Raw genomic sequence first — 18,954 nt, 5'->3', positions numbered from 1 at the left:
CATAGACACACACCCCTGCATGTGCACAGCCCCCAACAACCTCAGGAGCAGCATTAGGGACAGTAAGTGCTATAGTGGGAAGGGAGGGATGGGGAGACAGTCCCTTCTCGGGGCTCAAGTCATGTCCTATCAATGGAGATGTGCATCCCAGACCTACCTCCTTTCCTTTCCCATGCTACTTTGTAGCATAACCGCCCTACACCTGCAGAAATAATCAAATAAGCAAGTATGTGCAAGAAAAAGTAAAGTATAGGGGTGCTTGGGTAGCTCAGTCAGTTAAGCGTCAGACTCTTGGTTTTGGCTCAGGTCATGACCTTAAGGTACTGAGATCGAGCCCTGGGTGGTCTCCATGCTCAGCGCAGAGTCTGCTTGTCATTCTCCTTCTCCCTCCTGCCTTTCCCCCCACTCATGTGCTCTCTCTCAAGTAAGTAAGTAAATAAATAAATAAATATTTTTAAAAAGTAAATTATAGGTCATTGTTAGCAGCTTTGATTCAAAGTCACAAAAGGTTCACTCCAATCTCATAGGCTATGATTACTATAGATTCTTTCTCCTTTCATGAGTTATTTTGCTCTGGAGTAATCTCTCATCTACGCTGCCTGTTCTGTGGAGATAGCTTCTGTATTGAAAGCAAAGCTGCCTCCTTTCTCTGCATTAGAGCTTTTGGACATGCTTGTGGTGAGTGCACTTTATTGCAGTGTGCCTCTACCATGCTTGTCAGCAGTCTGCACAGACTCCAACCCACGTGGCTCAGCAGCAGAGTGGGTAGGGAAGGAGAGGGTGTGAGTTTCCGCCTCTCTCCCTCTAGTGGGGCTGCAGAGGTGCCGGCAATCAAAAAGACGTCCCAGGATCTGGGTCAGTGCAGCCTTGCAGCAGAGTCAGGGACAGACTTTCTGTGCCTCTGCCGTGTCCAGTTCGTCCCATTGTATTGCAGAGACCCCATGCGAATTGTCATTTTTTGAAATAACTTACTTAATGATGTCCTCCAATTTCAACTATAGCAAATAATTTGTTGAACGAAAATAAATATATTGATATTAAAGGAGAAAAAAAATTACGTCCTTTAGCAAACAAAGCCATTATATTCAAATTTAATTAACCAAGAAGCCCCCAAACCACAGAGTGTGTCACCCAGCATTGACAATTAATTAGCTTTGCTCTGAAAGAGCCACAGGTATTGAGCAAAGAGTTATGGATTAAAGGCTTTATTTTCTCTACCGATGCTGTCCATTTCTAGCTATCACACCCTGATAGCACTTGGTTGCTTCAGGCATCAAATTATTCCTGGAGTGAGTAGCTTCATGTCAGTTTCTCATTTCACATGATCAAAATATGGGAAGAGTGCGAATAAAGCCCCATTTCTTTTAAAATAAAGACCTCAAAAGTAAACAACACAACTGCTGTTCAGTTTCTTCTGCCTTTCAAGATAATTCTCTGCCAAACAACTAAGGAAGATAAATATTAAGGAAAACTCGCGGGGAATTAGTAGTCACCCTTGGCTTTTAAATGGGCTATCTTGTTTATGGTAAATCATGCAGTCTCTTCCTTTAACATTACATTAGCATATGTATAAATGATTTAATCAGAAACTACTGGAGTTAGCATTTACAATGCAGCATGATGTAATGAAAAGAACATTAGATTCATTAGATTCTTAAAATCAAATTATCTGGAATATGCTTATTCCTTGAAAGAATCTTAACTTTAGTTGGTCTTTGTACTGTAGAAGATCTGTGTGCACGCACACGAGTGCGTGAGCACACATACACACACACACACACTGGACAATTGTTTCCACCAGAGAAATCAGGCCTTAACATTCCCCAAGGAATGGGCTTTAATTAGCCTGTGATTGTCTTTTTCTGTCTATAGCTAGATGGTAATTACCCAGTTTCATCCACTTCATTCAGGAAGACTAGCTGGTTCTCAATTATTCATGTTTATGAAAGATCCCAGTAATGGCGGTTAACTAAGATCATATATATCTGCTTTGGGATGGATTTTTAAACTTATATTTGCGTTTACTTGGATCTGGTGTCCTAGGTGCTCACAGTACTTTTTATTTTTTTTTTAAGATTTTATTCATTTATTTGAGAGAGAGCCTGAGTGGGGAGAAGGGCAAAGGGAGAGGGAGAAGCAGACTCCCCACTGAACAGGGAGGCCAAAGTGGGCCTCGATCCCAGGACCCAGGGGCCATGACCCTGATGTAGCAAAGACGTTAGGGTTCAAAGCCAATAGCCAAGAAAAGATTCTTAAGACATCTTTGGTGCAAAAAGGTGTGGGAACAGGACCCGCTGCCCTGCGGTTGTGAGGAGTGGCTGATTATATAGTTTCAAGTTGGGAGGGGGTTAGGGAGAGCATAAGTCTCTAAGGAATTTGGAAGCAAGGTTTCCAGGACCTTGAGGGGGGCTAGGTGTTGTTGGGAAAAGGTCATTTATTACTGTCTAATAAAACCTTAGTCATGAGACCCTTCAGATGTATATCGGTGGGTCTTATGCTTGGGGGGTGATTGCCAACGTGTATCTTGGGGGGTTTAGAGGTAAAGGAAGTTTCCAAAGGAATTTTTATATGTTAAAGTAGACTTACAGGATCCTGGGGGGTTGGGCTAGGATTGCCTTTTGCCCTTAGCAAAGTATTAACATCGAGGCAGCTGAGTCCCTAGAGGAAGGCCACTCTGCCTGTTTCAAGGACTCGTCAGTGGACTATGGATAGTAAGGAAATTTAATTTTTCCTTTGCCTTCATCTCCCGCATCAACCCGAGTGGAAGACAGACGCTCCACTGACTGAGCCGCCCAGGTGACCCCACAGTTCCTTTAATTCATGTATTATCAGGCCCCGTTTGCAAAGGTGTGGCTCTGGAAGAGACTAAGCCCTGTAGGTTCCCGGGTACTAAGCCAGCTTGGGCTGGGCAGAGCAGGCCAGAGATGAAGATCTACAGACAGGAAGCACCTGGTCAGAAGGGACTAATGACCAGAAGGTCAGTCAGCACATGGACAAGTGTGTAAGGACCCAATGCAAATGAGGAAGAAAGCTCGTGGGGCGGGGGGGTGGGGGTGGGACCCAGGCTGGAGCAGAAGGGCTGTGAGCAGAAGTCCAGCTAGCAAGCAGAAGCCAGGAGGCGGGAGACCAGGAAGCTGGGTTAGGAGTCTGGGAAGACCAAGCCCCAGGGCTTGGCACAGGCTACGTAACAGGAACACGTAAGTGCTGGGTCATCAAACCTGGGTGCACGGCCACTGGCCCCACGTCACACAGCAGGCAAGGCCGTGTCCCACGGAAACAGGACAGTGTGCCCACCCTGGGCATGCTCCTTACCTGGCGTTGTCCAAAGCATCTGTAGTCAATGCACTTCAAGGATAACGCCCTGGAGGCCCACCTCCAGACTGCTGGGTCCCTACGGCTTTCTCCTCCCTGAGAGAGTTCTTGCGGGGGAGTATCATGTATCACGTATCAGCAGGTTAGAGCCTTGCCCCCTAGGAGAGCGGGGAGTAAAAGAGGTGTAGCTTTGTAGGTGTGCATGGAGAGCAATAATGCTGTGCAGGTAATGAGGAAATTAACAGCTCTGGGGTCGAGTTCAGGGGATGTCACACAGCATTGAAGGCAGTGGACAAATTGACTGTGTGCTCCTTTAGACCCTGCTGTTACGCATGCATTGAGGGTAAGTTTGGGGTTATTCCATCTTCCAATGTTCTTGAAAGAATGAGGGTGCACTCGCTTGAGATATGACAGATTGCAGAAGCTTGAAGCAAGACGCATCTTCCCAAGGTCACTCCGTCTCAGAAACAGAACTTCCCGGGCTCTAGTGAGCATTTCCCTCCAGGTCCTGCCCTGGTGTTTGTCATCTTGGCAGTACCGGGGTCTGACATGAGGTTTGCAGGACATGCAGAGATAGGACAGGGAATAAGGAAGTCCACATGTCCCCAGGCTGCCGATAGAAGGTGGCACCAACTCGTCAAGTTCTGGACCAGTTCGCTGGAGCAGAGGTGCCCAGCCTTCTCTTCGGCCCGGGGACCCCGCCTCCTGCAGATGGCTCCCCACTCCATCAGCGATCCCCTTGCACAGAATATCCAAGGAAGCCGAGAAGATCAGCTACAATGTCTGGTGTCCGGCTTCCAGGCAGCCGGAAGTGAGCAGAGCTTAGTGAATGGTGGGTTGTGAGCAGCGGCTGCATTTTTTTTTTTTTTAAATCAAACATCTTCTGCTTTATTTGGGCCTATGAAAGCATTTCTATTTTCACACAAGGACCTTGGCTCAGCAAACACTCTCATAGGTCCCCAGCTTTACACAAAGGAGAAGGTTTTACTTTGAATAGCTTTTGTAAAAACCATAGTTTATGAATGGGCTCTTTTTGCTCCCATTATTTTTGATGTGAGCCATATTTTTTCATTTATCCATAATATTCTCCCTCTGACCATGAAAAACATCCAGACACACATGGATTAGCAACATCTACCAATAGCATGGTTTTCAAATACTGCTTTTTACCCAGTTTGTGCCCCCGGGTATGGGTGAATGGTGTGCCGCTCAGATAACACAGTTCGGGAGAAGCTTCTAGCTCTACCCTGGTGGTGAAGCTCTTTAACTGGGTAGCGGGTCACCCGCCACGTGTCTGCAGGCTCCTTCATGCTTCTCTTTATCTCTGCTGCCATGGAGCCAGAATAAAGTTATCAGTTGTGCTGGGTGATGTGATTCTTCTCATCTGTGCATTTTAGCAGTGGACTCTTGAACACAGAGCGGCTGCTGGGTGACTCACAGATGACTTCCGCGATATCCATAGCCCACTGACTGCATAGTTGTTTTGTGCAGAGCTGCCATCCAGTAAATACTGATGGACTGATTGAGTGTCCGGAGCATTCAGATGCATTCCAAGCAGCTTCCAGCATTCCATTGGTGTCTATAGAGGGAGAGGCTCGAGGTAGCGGAGGATGGTACATACTAATGTCTGCTGTTATTGTCATGCAAGGGCTCACTCCGGGTTGGGACTGGAGGGACAGAGAAGCCATTTTCATATAATTTGCCATTCACGTCCTAATGCTGGGTATGACCTGACTCACTCAGCGGAGACATTTTCCCCCTGTGCTATGAAGGTACGTTGCTAAGCAACCAGATCAGTAATTGGTAAATGCTTATATATGACTTGATTTGAGTTCCACACAAAAATATATAACTGCTTTTTTGGGGGGAGGTCTTCATTATTAAGCAAATGATTATGATTTGGTTTTATTTTGCCCAAATAAAATAAAATAACTGCTTTCATTTATCAAGTTGCATAATAACGTGATGCCGTGGACAAACCTGGGCCCCAGACAAGCGAAAGCTTGAATCTTGATCTCAAGTCTGAGAATCATGAGTCCCACACTCCCTGCTCAGCTTCTTACCCCACATTGCTGAGTGGGGATGAGTGTGACCATGGGCGGAAAATGCTTTAGAAAGAGTAAGACCCTCCAAGGTATGAGCATTATCTAGAACTCCAGGCTACTTAAGTGTAGGACTTTCCATGTGTTGTCATCCCCAAGGCTGGATGGATTCGGCTGCACCGAGCAGTGCACACACTGTCCCCTCAACAAGGCACTAAGCTCTGGGGCGGGTGGCAGGTGCAGAAGAAAGGACGTGTGAGGCATTAGCCTTTGGGGAGCTAATACCGCGGTGTGGGAGGCAGCACTAGAAACACAGAGAGACAAGCACAAGCCCCCAACGCAGAGCAGCATCTCATTAAGGGTTGGAACATAAGATAGATTCTCTCAAGACCAACCGCTGTAAGACTTCAAGGCGATGGATGAGGACCCCCGAAGACTGAAGGAGTTGATGACGGCAACTTACACAAGCCCTTGACGAATGGGCAGATTTTTAAGAGAAGAATACAGGTGAATTCATAGAAATGATCACTGTGGGTGAGTGTTGTGCATTAAGCGCTAGACGTCAATTCATTTTCGAACTCTAATCTCACCTGGCTGCGCTGTTTTGCGCAATGTGGTGTGAGGTTAACGGTCAGCCATGTTTTGCTCCTGATGGTAAACATTTTATTTGACTCATGTCATGAATTATCTTCCTGCACTAATGAAATGGATCATTTACATAAAAATCAGAAAAACCCCAAGACCCGTATGCTTTTCAGCCTCCGGAGACATGGAAATGACCTCAGTGACAGCCAGTTACAGCCTGGAAGGGTGGAGGAGGTTGCTCTTCTTCCCTACTGGAAAGTCTCCAAACTGAGTAGTAGGCTTCGTGGCGGTGCCTGAACGCTTTCCAATCGGGGTGATTTCAAAATGATGCGTAACTGTTGTTTTGTTGCTGTTGTTTTTGTTTTTTTTTGTTACATGCACGTGGACATCCTGCCTGTTTCCAGAAGCTTTGCCTCGGACCACTGGTTCTTGTCACCTAGCCTCTCTATTTCTAATCGGCTTTTTATTTTCTTCAACCCCTGCGTCATTGACCCTGTGGGTTTCCGAGGAGCTGCTGTGATCTGTCATGTCATTGCTCATTATCAGGCAGTCTTAATCCTCCGAGCATTGAAATATTTTATAATGGCGCAGAAGCCGTCGCAGCCCATGGCAGCCCCGGCCACTGTCACGTCAGGTAGAAGTTAGGGTTGTCTTTTACATGCTGACAGTGGACACCCTATCACCGTCGTCCCCTCCTGGGTCAGGAGATGTGGCAGTGTGGAGGGCCTCTGTCCTGCCCTCATCTGGAGGAGCTCTTCAGCTGATGCCTCAACCAGCCAATTGCCTGGGCCCAATGTAGTTGAGCTTGAATGACCTTTTAATTTGTATAGACCATTTACCCACCTATCTGAGCATCCCACAGATAAGAAGAAATGCTTTCTTGGGGCACGTAGGTGGCTCCGTCGGTTAAGTGTCTGACTCTTGATCTCTACTCAGGTCTTGATCTCAGGGTTGTGAGTTCGAGCCCGGCGTTGGGCTCCAAACTGGGAATAGAGCCTACTTTAAAAAAAAAAAGAAGAAGAGGAAATGCTCTCCGAATGTGGTTAGCAACACACGGTATGTCAAATTTTTTTAAAAAATAGTGAATCCTTAAAAAAATGACTACACTGCCTGATACTCCTGCCTGTTCCCTAAGGAAAGTTCTATTCCTCCTGAAGCTAGTAATTCTTAAGAGATTGTTAAGTCAATATTTTAGTAATCTCTAGACACTAAGGGTGGCAGACCCCAATTTAACTCTCATGAGATACACTTATCACAAAGGGCTTTCCATTTTAAGCACCCACAATTCTGAAAATTCAAGGTCAAATAGTCTGTCACACAAATGCAAAAAAAAAAAAAATCCTCATAAAATCCCCCTCTGATCTATATAACTGAGACCTAAGATTTCCCCCCAACTAACCCAATTACATAACCCAATTATCCCGATTGTTTATAATGTATACGAAGGATCTACATAGCACCTGGCATGTTGTTGGCACTCGATAATACGATCAGGCAGTTACCAGGTAGTTACAGTTACCAGGTAGTTATTTGTCTCCTTTTTTTTTTAGATCTGGGTAGATCTGGCCAATGAGAATAAGTAACTGTCCCGTGTGAAGGTCATCTCAATTCTAAACTGATTTCTGAATTCAGATAACATCCCACAATGTGTTAGGATAGTTGTCTCCTGGGCGAGATGTCCCCAGAGGGAAAAACGGAGCTCACCAGTTTAAATTCTTGCCAAGTTCCCAGCCTCATAAGGCTTAGCGTGATACCACTTTCCTTATTCAGTAAATATGAATTTCATCCTGTTAGAGAGACTATCTTTTTTTCTTGAAACAAGGCACAGAGAAGTAAATGAAGCTTATGGATATTTAAGGATGTGTGCTGGGATGAATAGCTTGAAGGTAATATGTGATACTCTCCATGGTAAGAATGAGACAAGCTAAATATAGCTTATAGTAGTGTTTTAGGGTTTTTTTATTGTTTGAAATCTTCTAAGATGACCCACTCATTCATTTTTCGTCCTGTGAAGAAAAAACTTATTAGAAGGCATTAATTACACAAAATACACGTCTGGCCAAAATGTCTTTACCTTTTCAATTCTTTCATGACTCCCGCTCCTTTATGTCACTGAATAATACAATTATCCATGAGTGATTTCTGGACCCTAACCTTCCCCTCTCTGCCTGTCATTGAAGTATTATATAATAAAAGCAGAAGCTGCTGACTTCCAAGATATTGGAACATATAAGACAGATTAGATCAAACAGCTGGCTCTAATGATGTCGAAATTAAAGTAAAATGTTCTCATAGAACATAAGGCTATAAAGTGGTTCTTATTAATTTTTCAAATTCTGGAATTCTCTTTAGTACATTTATTTCATATACATGTTTTAAAAAGAAAGTAATTTTTAACTGTATTCTCAAAATAATTCCCTCCATTACTATTTCTCTGCATTGAAGCCAACAGAGGCTTCCCTAAATGGAATTTAGTGATTCTAGGAATCACTTCAGAAACTCTGCCTTGGAAGAGATTTTGGAAGACATCTGATGCATCTTTCCCCCTGATATTCCCTGGAAGTTATTTTCTGGCTCCTACTTAGGCACTTCTGATGACAGAAAGCTCACTATTTCTTGAAGCAGACCCTTGACTAATGGGTTACTCTGGTTTCTAGAAAGATAAACCTTATAAACCCAAATGTGTCTTTATGTCTCGCCTACCTGTTTTGCTACCTATTTAGAGACAGTGTTGTACAATATGGGGCAGGTAGACCTACATTCAATCTCAGCTTCACTACCTATAATCCTACAAAGTGCCATCTATTAAGAACTTCCTTTGTATTGAATCTCTAACGTACAGTCTTATTTCATTTTCCTAAAAAGTCTACAAAGGTAGGTACTATTTTTGCTGGATCTTACTACACAGAACCTGAGGCTGATAATCATACTGATGACAGTGATGATGATCGTATTATCGAGTGCCAACAACATGCCAGGTGCTATGTAGATCCTTCGTATACATTATAAACAATCGGGATTGAAGTAATTTGCCCATTATCTGCCCAGTAGCTGACGAAGTTTGATGTCCAGATTCAGGTCAGATGCTAAAAGGACTCTGGATTTAACTCTTTGAAGTCCTGTTTCTTTGTGAAATTGGGAGTAGTGTTGTCTTCCTCAGCAGGTTTTCTGAGATTAAATAAGATAGACTGTGAAATTATCTGGCATTCTTGCTTGAAAAATACTTCCTGCTACATATCATTTACTCATTTTTTAAAAAGATTTTATTTATCTAGTTATCTATTTATTTATTTATGAAAGAGAGAGAGAGAACGCCTGCGCTCGAGCAGGGAGAGGGGCAGAGGGACAAGCAGACTCTGTGCTGAGCATGGAGCCTAATGCGGGACTCGATCTCATAACCCAGAGAGCATGACCTGAGCTGAAATCAAGATTCGGACGCTTAATCAACTGAGCAACCGAGGCACCCCTGTTCTTTTTTTTTTTTTTTTTTTTTTTGAAGACAGTTTTTTAGAAGACTTTTCCTTCCCTTTTCTCCTGGTTTATATTCTCTAGGCTAAGTATCCCCAGATCCTTCAATCTTCATTCATTCATTCAACATATACATATGCTCCTTTGACCCCGCTGGGATTTACATTCTAGAGAGGAAACAGACAATAAACAACACACATGGGGCGCCTGGTGGCTCAGTTGGTTAAGTGACTGCCTTCAGCTCAGGTCATGATCCTGGAGTCCCTGGATCGAGTCCCACATTGGGCTCCCTGCTCTGCGGGGAGTCTGCTTCTCCCTCCAACCCTCCCCCCTCTCATGTGCTCTCTCTCTCAAATAAATAAAATCTTAAAAAAAAAAAACACATGATAACTAAATAAATCACCTGCTGCGTTAGAAGACAGGAAGTGTCATGCAGGGGGTGGGTGGGTAAGGCAGGCAGAGTAAGGGAAATGAGGAGATGGGGGGCGGGTGCTGCTGGTTCATTTACTACGGATGTGTAACCAGTTATCCTGAAACTTAGTGGCTTAAGTCAATAACGATCACTTACTATCTTTCATGGTCTCTGGAGTTCAGAAATTTGGGACAAGACATAGTAGGGATGGCTTATCTATGCTCACAGTGCCTTGGGCCTCAGCCAAAAGACTTGAAATATGGCCCCCGCAATCATGTAAAGGCTCATTTACTCAGATGTCTGGTAGTTGATGCTGGCTATCGACTGGAGTCCTCAGTTCTTCTCTGCATGGCCTTTTCCATGTGACCTGGGCTTCCTCACAACACGGAGGCCGGGTTCTAAGGGTGAGAAAGTTGGTAGAAGCCATATTGTCTGTTATGACCCAAACTTGGAGGTCATTCAACATCATTCCCACCACATTTTGTTCATCAAGGCAATTTGGAAGTTCCAGTGGGGTTCAAAGAAAAGGAAAATAGACCATGCCTGTCAATGTCATGTCCTAGGAAGAGCATGTGGGATGGGATACGTATGGGTGCAGCCATCTTTGGAAAGTACAGTCTGCCATGGTGTGGAGTTCCTGTGGTAGCATTTGAAGAAAGCTTTGAAGGAGGTAAGGGAATGAGCCATGTGCCTTGCTCGGTTTGGGGCAGAGTGTTCCAGGCTAAAGCAGGGGCCTGTGCAAAGGCCCTGCAGCAGGAGTGTACCAGGAGTGTTTGGAGGCTAGTATGGCTGGATCAGAGTAATTGAAGACGAGAATAGTAGGAAAGGTGGTCTGAGATAGGAGGGAGGATATATGGGAGGCCTTATAGGTCACTGTAATTACTTTGGCTTTTACTATGAGAGGAGGAGCAGAATGGGGGAGTTGTGTTTTATGAGCAGTTATGTTTTAAAAGACCCACTCTGACAACGATGTGGAAAACAGCCTGGGCGGTGGGGGTGTGGGCTGGGGGGCGACAGAGGAAGGGAGACGAGTCAGGAGACTCTTCGAGGAACCCAGGCAAGAGGGGTTAGTGGCTCAGACGGACAGAGTGGCAGTCAAGGCGGTGACAGGCGATGGATCATGGACGCATTCTGGAGTTCAGCCCATATGGTTTCCTGATGGATTGGCTGCCTGGTGTGAGAGAAAGAGGAGTCAGACATGTCGGGGCTGTTCCACGGATGGAACTGTCATTTTCTGGATGAGGGAAGGCCAAGGGCCCACAGCTTTTCAGGAAAAGATCAAGAATTTAGTGTCTAAGTCCGAGACACCAATTAGAGATCCAAATGGAATTGTTGAGGGGGTAGTTGGATAAATAAATACAGAGATCCAGAGAGAGGTCTAAGCTGGAAATAAAAATTTAGGGGTCACTGGCATTGCGATGTTATTTAAATGGTGCTCTTGGGAGATAATAGCCAGAGACTGAGGGTAGACATGAAAAGGACCGAGGACTGAGCCCTGAGGCATCCTGCCGCTGAGGTGAGGGGAAGAAACCAGCCAAGAAAACCAGAAAAGCATGGCCAGGAATGTCCTAGAAGCCTCAGGAAGAAGATACAAGAAAGCGAAGGATATAATCGGTGCTCTGATGGGTCAGGAGAGATGGGGCTGAGAACCACGCCACTGAGCTACTGTGCAGGTTGTCCCAGCCGGGACAAGAGCAGCTGGGGGTCGGATCCCCCACTGGAATGAGCTCAGAGGCAGGGGAAGGAGAGGAACCAGAGAAAACAAGGATAGACAACTCTTGCCCTGAGTTTTGTGCAAAGATGAACAAAGAAAGAGAACGGGAGCTGGCTGCGGAAAAAGAACCAAAAAGAGGTTTTGTATTTTTCCTTTAAGGTGGGAGAAACTACAGCAGGCTTGTATGCTGTTGGGAATGATCCGGGATTTTCCAGAGTGAAAATCTGGCATTGTAGGAGAGAGAGGAGGGAATCCTGGGGTGATGTCCTTGGGAGGGCCCTACATATGCTTTAACTTCCAGGACCCTCACTCTCCTCCTCTTCAGGGTCTGTGAGTGGGGCATGGGTGGGCGTGGATGGTAGACTAAAGAAAAAGGAAGAAGCCAGCAGCCCGCTATCTCTGGAATTAATCCAGAAGTGAGTATATCAGTGTCTCTGCAATAACTTGGCCTCATGGCCACTTGCTTTGATTTCTCCCCACCCACCCCCACCACCACTCGCTATAATATGGTGTAACTGTTGCAGAACATTTGTGTGGTGGGAGATGATATGTGAACCCCCAACACTATTAATGATGCCGGCAACCTCCTTCCCGCCTTTCCCCATCTGCCTTCTCTGTACCACCTTTGCTGGCTCTGACCCTCACCCCTGGTGCTTGCCTGTGTATTGCATTTTTTTTTAAAGATTTTATTTATTTGAGAGAGAGAGAGCACAAGCAGGGGGGAGGGACAGAGGGAGAGGGAGAAACAGGCTCCCTGCTCAGGGGGAGCAGGGAGTCTGACGCGATGCAGGGCTCTGTCCCAGGACCCTGAGATCATGACCTGAGCCGAAGGCAGACACTTCACGGACTGAGCCACCCAGGCGCCCCCATGAATTGGGCTTTGTATTGAAAGACCACCCTGCACAAAGCCTGTTTTCCACACGAGCAGCCCATAGTCTCAGCACCGTACACCATGGCTGGACTCTTCTGATTTGGTGTTACATTTCCAAAACCAGGTTGATTTATTTTTCCCCGTGGTCCTGGCCTGTGTGTTTTTCTTCCTCAGCCACACACGGAGTGTGCTTGACTGGTCGCCACACGGTTCTTCATCAGGCTGGTTGGGATTTTACAAGGTGTTTGAATTTCTAAATAACTCATAAGGCCTCTCACACTTGAGTTCATACCAGAGAAGTTGTGGGATGATTAACCTCATAGATGCTGTTTTTGCCCAAAGACGACCAGCTGTATTCATGCTTAGGCTGAGTGTGGATCGCAAACAAGTCTTTAGAAACTGTGATTGTAGAACCGTGCAATTGTATGTGTTTGTTTTTTTCCCCCTTCTGTATAAGTGATTGGGTGGCTCACTAGGTTTACTGCGCTGTAGTAAGGGGCCGCTTCTGAGCCCCCGGAGGATGAACAGGGAACTATCTAACTTCAGGAAGAACCGGGGGTTCTTTAAGGGAAAGTGGCTAAATAAAGTGAGCCTGGCATATCTGATTGGACATTGGACCATACTTGCCCCTCATTGTCCCTCTTCTGCATTTTTTTCCTTCCAGAGCTGCCCAGAAGTTAAATCTGTCTTCTAAAAAGAAGAAGCACCGACCTTCCACCTCGTGTGTGGCCGAGCCCCCTCTCTTTGCCACCAGCTTCAGCGGTATTCTGCAGACCTGCCCTCCACCGGCCCCACCCTGTCTGCTGCGGGCCGTCAGCAAGGTGAAGGACACGCCAGGCCTGGGCAAGGTAGGAGCTCGGCCGGCGGGGCTGTGCACAAGGGGTAAGAAGGGCACGAGGAGCCCAGTTTGGCTGTTAAAACGAGAGGGTGATGGGGAGAACAGGAGACAAGCTTAAATTCACTTGGAAGGACCGTAAACTTTTCTTTAGTTACATGCATTGCGTTGCAAATGAAGACATTCAAATTACTGGAGATCTGATTGGGTTTGGGCAGGAAGAACCAGCTGTGCGGTGTGGGACAGGACTGTAACCATCTGAAGACAAGACACAGAGACACAAAAGGCAGTGGGCAGAGGCAGGGGCCCAGGGAAGGCACACCTCCCCAGAAAGAGGCCCGCCAACAGGCCAAGGTTATCAGGAGATGCAGCTCAGCTGGGTTCGGGGTAACTTTGTTCTCAGGCGTCACCCCCAAACTCTCTGTGCTGACATGGGCGTCCGGGTAAAGTCACCGGACTTTAAAGTCTTGCCCTCCAGTTAGGAAACACGCTGGGGCTTATAAGAACATTGAGCTCCAGGAAGGTGGTTGTTGCCTTTCTTTCCTTTCCGTCGGAAGTAGGACGGGGCACAGAACCTCGCCGACTTCACATGGTCCGCCCCGGCTTCTTTCTGGAAAGTTGCAGGTCTGGCTGAACGGGGCGGCTGCTATGCTATGAGGATCCAGCTCTTACTGTCACCATTCCCCTTTCCCCTTGACCCCCAGACTCTGCTGTTCAGGTTCATGGTCTTCCCATAACTTGGAGTCCTTCTGGAGTTTGGGACCCTCTGCCCCTTCTTCTCCTCCCAGTTTCTCTGCCTCCTCCCAAGCTCTCCCCCACACCTCAATTTCACCAGCCCATTGGGAAAGTATTAACATGCTCTGTTACTCTTCCCAACGGCATTTAAACTTTAAGATTATGTTGAATAGATCAATGCTTACTCCAGTGGAGAGCATCCAGTTCCGGAATGTTCCATGGCATGGGGCAGGGTAGGCAGTTGTGTGCTGATGGTTTTTCCAGCCCTGAAGCAAAGTAGGCAAGAAGGCTGCAGGGCTGCCCTGGCCTCACCAGCCAGGACGGAGATGGTGAAAACCCTACGGATCAGGATCCCTGCCTAGGGAAGTACTCACGGGGGAGCCGCTGAGGGAGAGCAGGGACACCCTCACTGGGGTAATTATGGGTGGTTAACATGCTACCTTCTGGGGAGAGTGGGCACAAGTAACTGCAGGGTGTTAAAATCTCCTTTCTTTTTAATCGTGCTAAGATACATGTAACATAAAATTTATCATCTGAGCCATTTTTTAAGTGTATGTGGGCTTTTGTTTTGCTAAGGAGTTTAGAACTTTAATACCAGAGCTGAACTGTCCTGGACGATATGGAGTTAGCATTGTAGGCTCCTTTTCTCACTTTCTGAGCCCACATCCAACTTCTCCTCTGAACAAATGTGAACAAATATTAAATGTTATTACTTTGAGGACACGAGATTATTAGCCAACCTGGCCTACTCATATACCCCAACATAGCCCTATCCAGGATACCTCAGAGTGAACCACATAAGAAACTGCCTCCCTGCATCTTTAACAGTGGTCCTCTCTGTGGTTCCTATAAGGGTCAGGGTAGCTCCATCTTCAGGTAGGCCTGGACCCCAAGCCACGGGCCTCCTGTCCTCTCCTGCCCCATCCCTAACCCCCCTCCCTGCAATTCTGAGACAACGGGACCAGGTCACCAAGGGACTGAACGAACAGAAAGAGTGTCACCAGCCAAGAGGATGACCCAGCACTTGCATCAAAATAGTTTGGAGGGCACTGGTCAGATATAAGCAGACTAGATATTATTTTACACACATAAGTAGGATTATAAATAAGATAAGCAGGAGTAAGACCAGGTATAACCACAATTAAGGTTATAATTGTTAGTAAACAAAAGCATGCAAACACACTTATTTTCTTAATGGAAGATATCCTCTGTCTCATGCATTTGCAATCCCATATGCTTCTTTGAGTGGGAGAGAAAGGGGTGATGGGGGCCATTAACTGGCCAGGAAGGGCAGGAGGTACTGAGTGTGTCTGAGGAAGTATGTCATGGATGGGCCCATCAGATTGGGCGTTCCAGAAGGTGACGGAGGTGGCAGCTGTCTGCCGAGCATGGTGGGGGGCCGTGGTGGGAGGAAGTGGCCGTGGGAGGGAGGGACTTGGGAAGGGAGTAGTAATCATATACTCCTTGAAACCGGGTGTATGGCTGAAACGAGAGCTTGAGAGGAGAGCGCATCCTGCCGCCTCCTCCGCACAGTGCTGGGGGGCCTGGACCTACCGTAGGGGCGCTCGTCTCCCACATCCCCACTCTCGCACCCCCTGCTGCCTCACCGTAAGGAGCTGCAGTCCTTACCCATATGGAAGGATTCATTCCCATCAATGTAGCTCTGTTGCAGAACTTGCGTATTAACATCTCTAAGAAATACAGTGGAGTTTAATATGGAACATAACTGGTCCTATATATAAATCTATAGGTGGGAAGTAGGGAAGCTTCATGGAATCGCCAGAAGCAACTTAATTATTTACACCTGAGGTGGGGGTTGGGTGCAAACCCAGCTCAACCCTGACCTCTTGTGCCTCAGCCACCCCAGGACTTCCTCGGAAGACCTGGGCATGGAAGAGGCGGATGGGTTTATCTAGAGAAAGCCTCTCATTTAGCGAACAAGGTAACTGAGGCCCCCAGAGGGTAAGAGATCTCCCAGTGCCTCCTGAGTCAGGAGCATTAAGCCATTTTGTTTTCTAGGTCTTGCTGGGCTGCCACTAGATATACATGACCTTTAAAATTTGAGGGTGGAGTCAAGAATGTGAGGGGGCCGCGGGCGTCACAAAATAACCTTGGGCTCCAGTTGTCTTCATCCAGTGGAGGCTGGGCGAGAAAGGGCAGGTGGAGCAGCCAAGAGCAGACCCACAGTGAGATCACAGGAGCTCCATGGCGCTCCCTGCTGGTGTCAGCTGCTCCCCAGACCCTCCACCCAGGGTCCCTGCAGCCACTGAGCACCACTTGAGGCAAGAGCTCTTCCAGACGCCAAGGTGACTGAAGGATTTGCAGTGACTTCAATGTACTTGGAGCTGCAGTTCAGCAAACACAGGAAACACCCTGACTTTGTCAGCACCTGGCACTCTCCTGGGCACACTGCAAATATTCGTTGGGCATCTGTTGTGTGTCAGGCATGGTGCTAGGCACTAGGTTTGCAGTCATGGACACACAAGGCAGAATGCCAGTCCTTACGGCACTTATAGCCTTGTGCATTATTCCAGTCAGTCTTAGAAATCTCACCAGTTTGGGGCACCCGGATGGCTCAGTCAGTTAAGCATCTGACTCTTGATTTCGGCTCAGGTCATGATTTCAGGGCCGTGAGATGGAGCCCCGCGATGGGCTCCATGCTGGGCATGGAACCTGCTTGAGAGTCTCTCTCTCCCTCTGCCCTTCCCTCCCTGCTCACGCACATGTGCACATGAACACGTGTGCATGCACATGCTCTCTCTCTAAAAAAAAAAAAAAACAACTCACCAATCTGGACCAAAATGAAGGACAATCTGATTTAAGGAAGAGTTGGAATTACTTCCAAGTAATATAAACAAAGCTATACTAAATGGTCTTGTAGAGACATTCTTAATGAATAGATAAAAATGATTAGTGGATGAAAGCAGCTTAGTCCCCATTTATATTTCATTGATTTAGCTTATATGTAAATTATACCTCTAATCTGTCTGAAAATGGCTCCTTCTCCTAGTCAGTAAATGCTCTTCGTGAAATTTGTTTGCACAATTAATTAACATCCATGTTTAAGGTTCATTTGTTAGTTGTCACAGCTTAATGTCAGAGCTCTGTGTCTTGGATTACAAGCTTCTAGAGCAAATCATGTTATCTGTTTAGCTCACTGAGTGTGTGGTTCTGCCGCCATGCCTCCCATGTGCAGCGCTCTTGAAGGCGAGACTGGTAATGGTGATAGTCATGTCCACCAGTACGTTGGCTAGTTCTCCTCTTCCCAGAAGAATATCTGAAGGGAAATCCATGAAGCATGAAGGCGGAAAGGAGCCTTCTTTTTCCTTTAGAACCTCCGGGAATGCCTCCAAAGCACGGAATGAGAAGCGCTCAGCCCATTTTCCCCCAGTTTGTGTTTTGGGAATATAAGAAAACTCTTACAGGTGAGTGCTAGCAGCAAGAGAACAGACTCTACAGAATATAGAAAGATCACAGAAAATTGGATGGAGCGATCATGAAGAGGCATGATGGAAAGTTAAGCTGGGACAGGTTGGGAAGGGCTTGTCATACTTGATTCACTCAGCGAATATCTATAGAAGTCCTGCGTCCCAGCAGGGCACAGGACAGCGGAGCTGGTTGGCTGCTCTGTGCACATCCCTGTAAAGGAAGGTGGGGGGGGGGTCCTGATTTCTATGAACTCGAGGCTCCTGGAAAGATGTTTGCCTGGCATGCAGCCTCAGCCACTGCTCCTGTATCCTCCATGCTGTTTCCTGCTCCTGGGGATCCCCGCTAAGGCATCCCCGCGTGGTGTCCATGTGGTGGCTCCCCCTCACCATCCGCCCACACCCATCTGTGCGTTTCTCAGATGCTTCCCCAAAATCTCTCTTCTTTGGGCCATGCAGCCTGGAGGCAGGTGACTTGGTGGAGTCTTCAGAGTTTCGATTTAGAAATAGACTTGCTTGCCTGGCTGGATTACGTCTCCTGTGCAGTAAAGGCTGTGGCTCTTCGTTCTTTTCAGCCCTTAATTTTAAGCCATCTGTATTGTATTCAACACTATTTTTCAAGCCCAGTAGCAGCATATTTTGACCTGTTAAAAGGTATGTGTTCTAAATAATCTCTCTCTCTGTCACACACATACACACACACACACACACACACAACTTGGCCAGTGTTACCACTAGGTCCTACATTGTCTAGATTTAGCTTCATTCTAAACTGTCTCTTGTTTGATGTGGAAGTTCATAGCATAGGAAAAAAATAAAAGAACCATGTGAGCTTGTTAGTGGAGACTATTTTTCCTTTACAGATTTATAAGCCTTTTTACGGTCAAAGCCATTCGATTACAGGCACACCTCAGAGATATCGCACGTTCGGTTCCAGACCATTACAGTAAAAGCAAAGATCACAATAAAGTTGGCCAAATGATTTTTTTTGTTTCCCAGCACATATAAAAGTTATGTTTATATGATACTGTGGTCTATTAGGTGTGCAGTAGCATTATGTCTAAAAAAAGAATGCACATAACTTAATTAAAACTACTTTATTGCTTAAAAATGTTACCCATCTGAGTTTTCAGCAAGTCGTTACCTTTTTGCTGCTGGAGGGTCTGTCTCCATGGTGGTGGCTGCTGACTGGTCAGGGTGGTGGGCGCTGAAGGTTGGGGTGGCCGTGGCAGTTTCTTAAAATAAGACCACAATGAAGTTCACCTCATCGATTGACGCTTCCTTTCATGGGGGATTTCTCTGTAGCATGTGATGCTATTTGATAGCATTGGACCCATAGGAAAAATTCTTCCAGAATTAGTCAGTCCTCTCAAACCCTGCTGCAGATTTATCAACTCAGTTTCTGGAATATTCTAAATCCTTCATTGTCATTTCAACCATCTTCATGGCATCTTCACCAGGAGTACATTCCATCTCAGGAACCACTTTCTTTGCGCATCTGTTCAGGTTTCGTCATGAGATTGCAGCCCGTCAGTCCCGTCTTCAGGCTCCACTC

At 46.4% G+C, this 18,954-nt stretch overlaps 1 protein-coding gene across 2 annotated transcripts in view; it reads left to right on the top strand.

Moving 5' to 3' along the window:
- KIF26B (kinesin family member 26B) overlaps nucleotides 1-18,954 on the top strand; it is a 412,513-nt gene that overhangs the window by 268,279 nt on the left and 125,280 nt on the right. For both annotated transcript variants that reach the window (XM_081824476.1, XM_081824475.1), the window contains one exon: nucleotides 13,069-13,252. In XM_081824476.1, coding sequence (XP_081680602.1) covers nucleotides 13,069-13,252 — 184 coding nt within the window. The remainder of the gene's footprint in view (nucleotides 1-13,068; nucleotides 13,253-18,954) is intronic.

Source organism: Leptonychotes weddellii, chromosome 6 (genome assembly GCF_054177405.1).
Source record: "Leptonychotes weddellii isolate Sample4059 chromosome 6, ASM5417740v2, whole genome shotgun sequence".
Classification (NCBI taxonomy): domain Eukaryota; kingdom Metazoa; phylum Chordata; class Mammalia; order Carnivora; family Phocidae; genus Leptonychotes; species Leptonychotes weddellii.
Note: the sequence above shows the minus strand (reverse complement) of the source record. Positions and strands in the feature narration are given on the sequence as shown.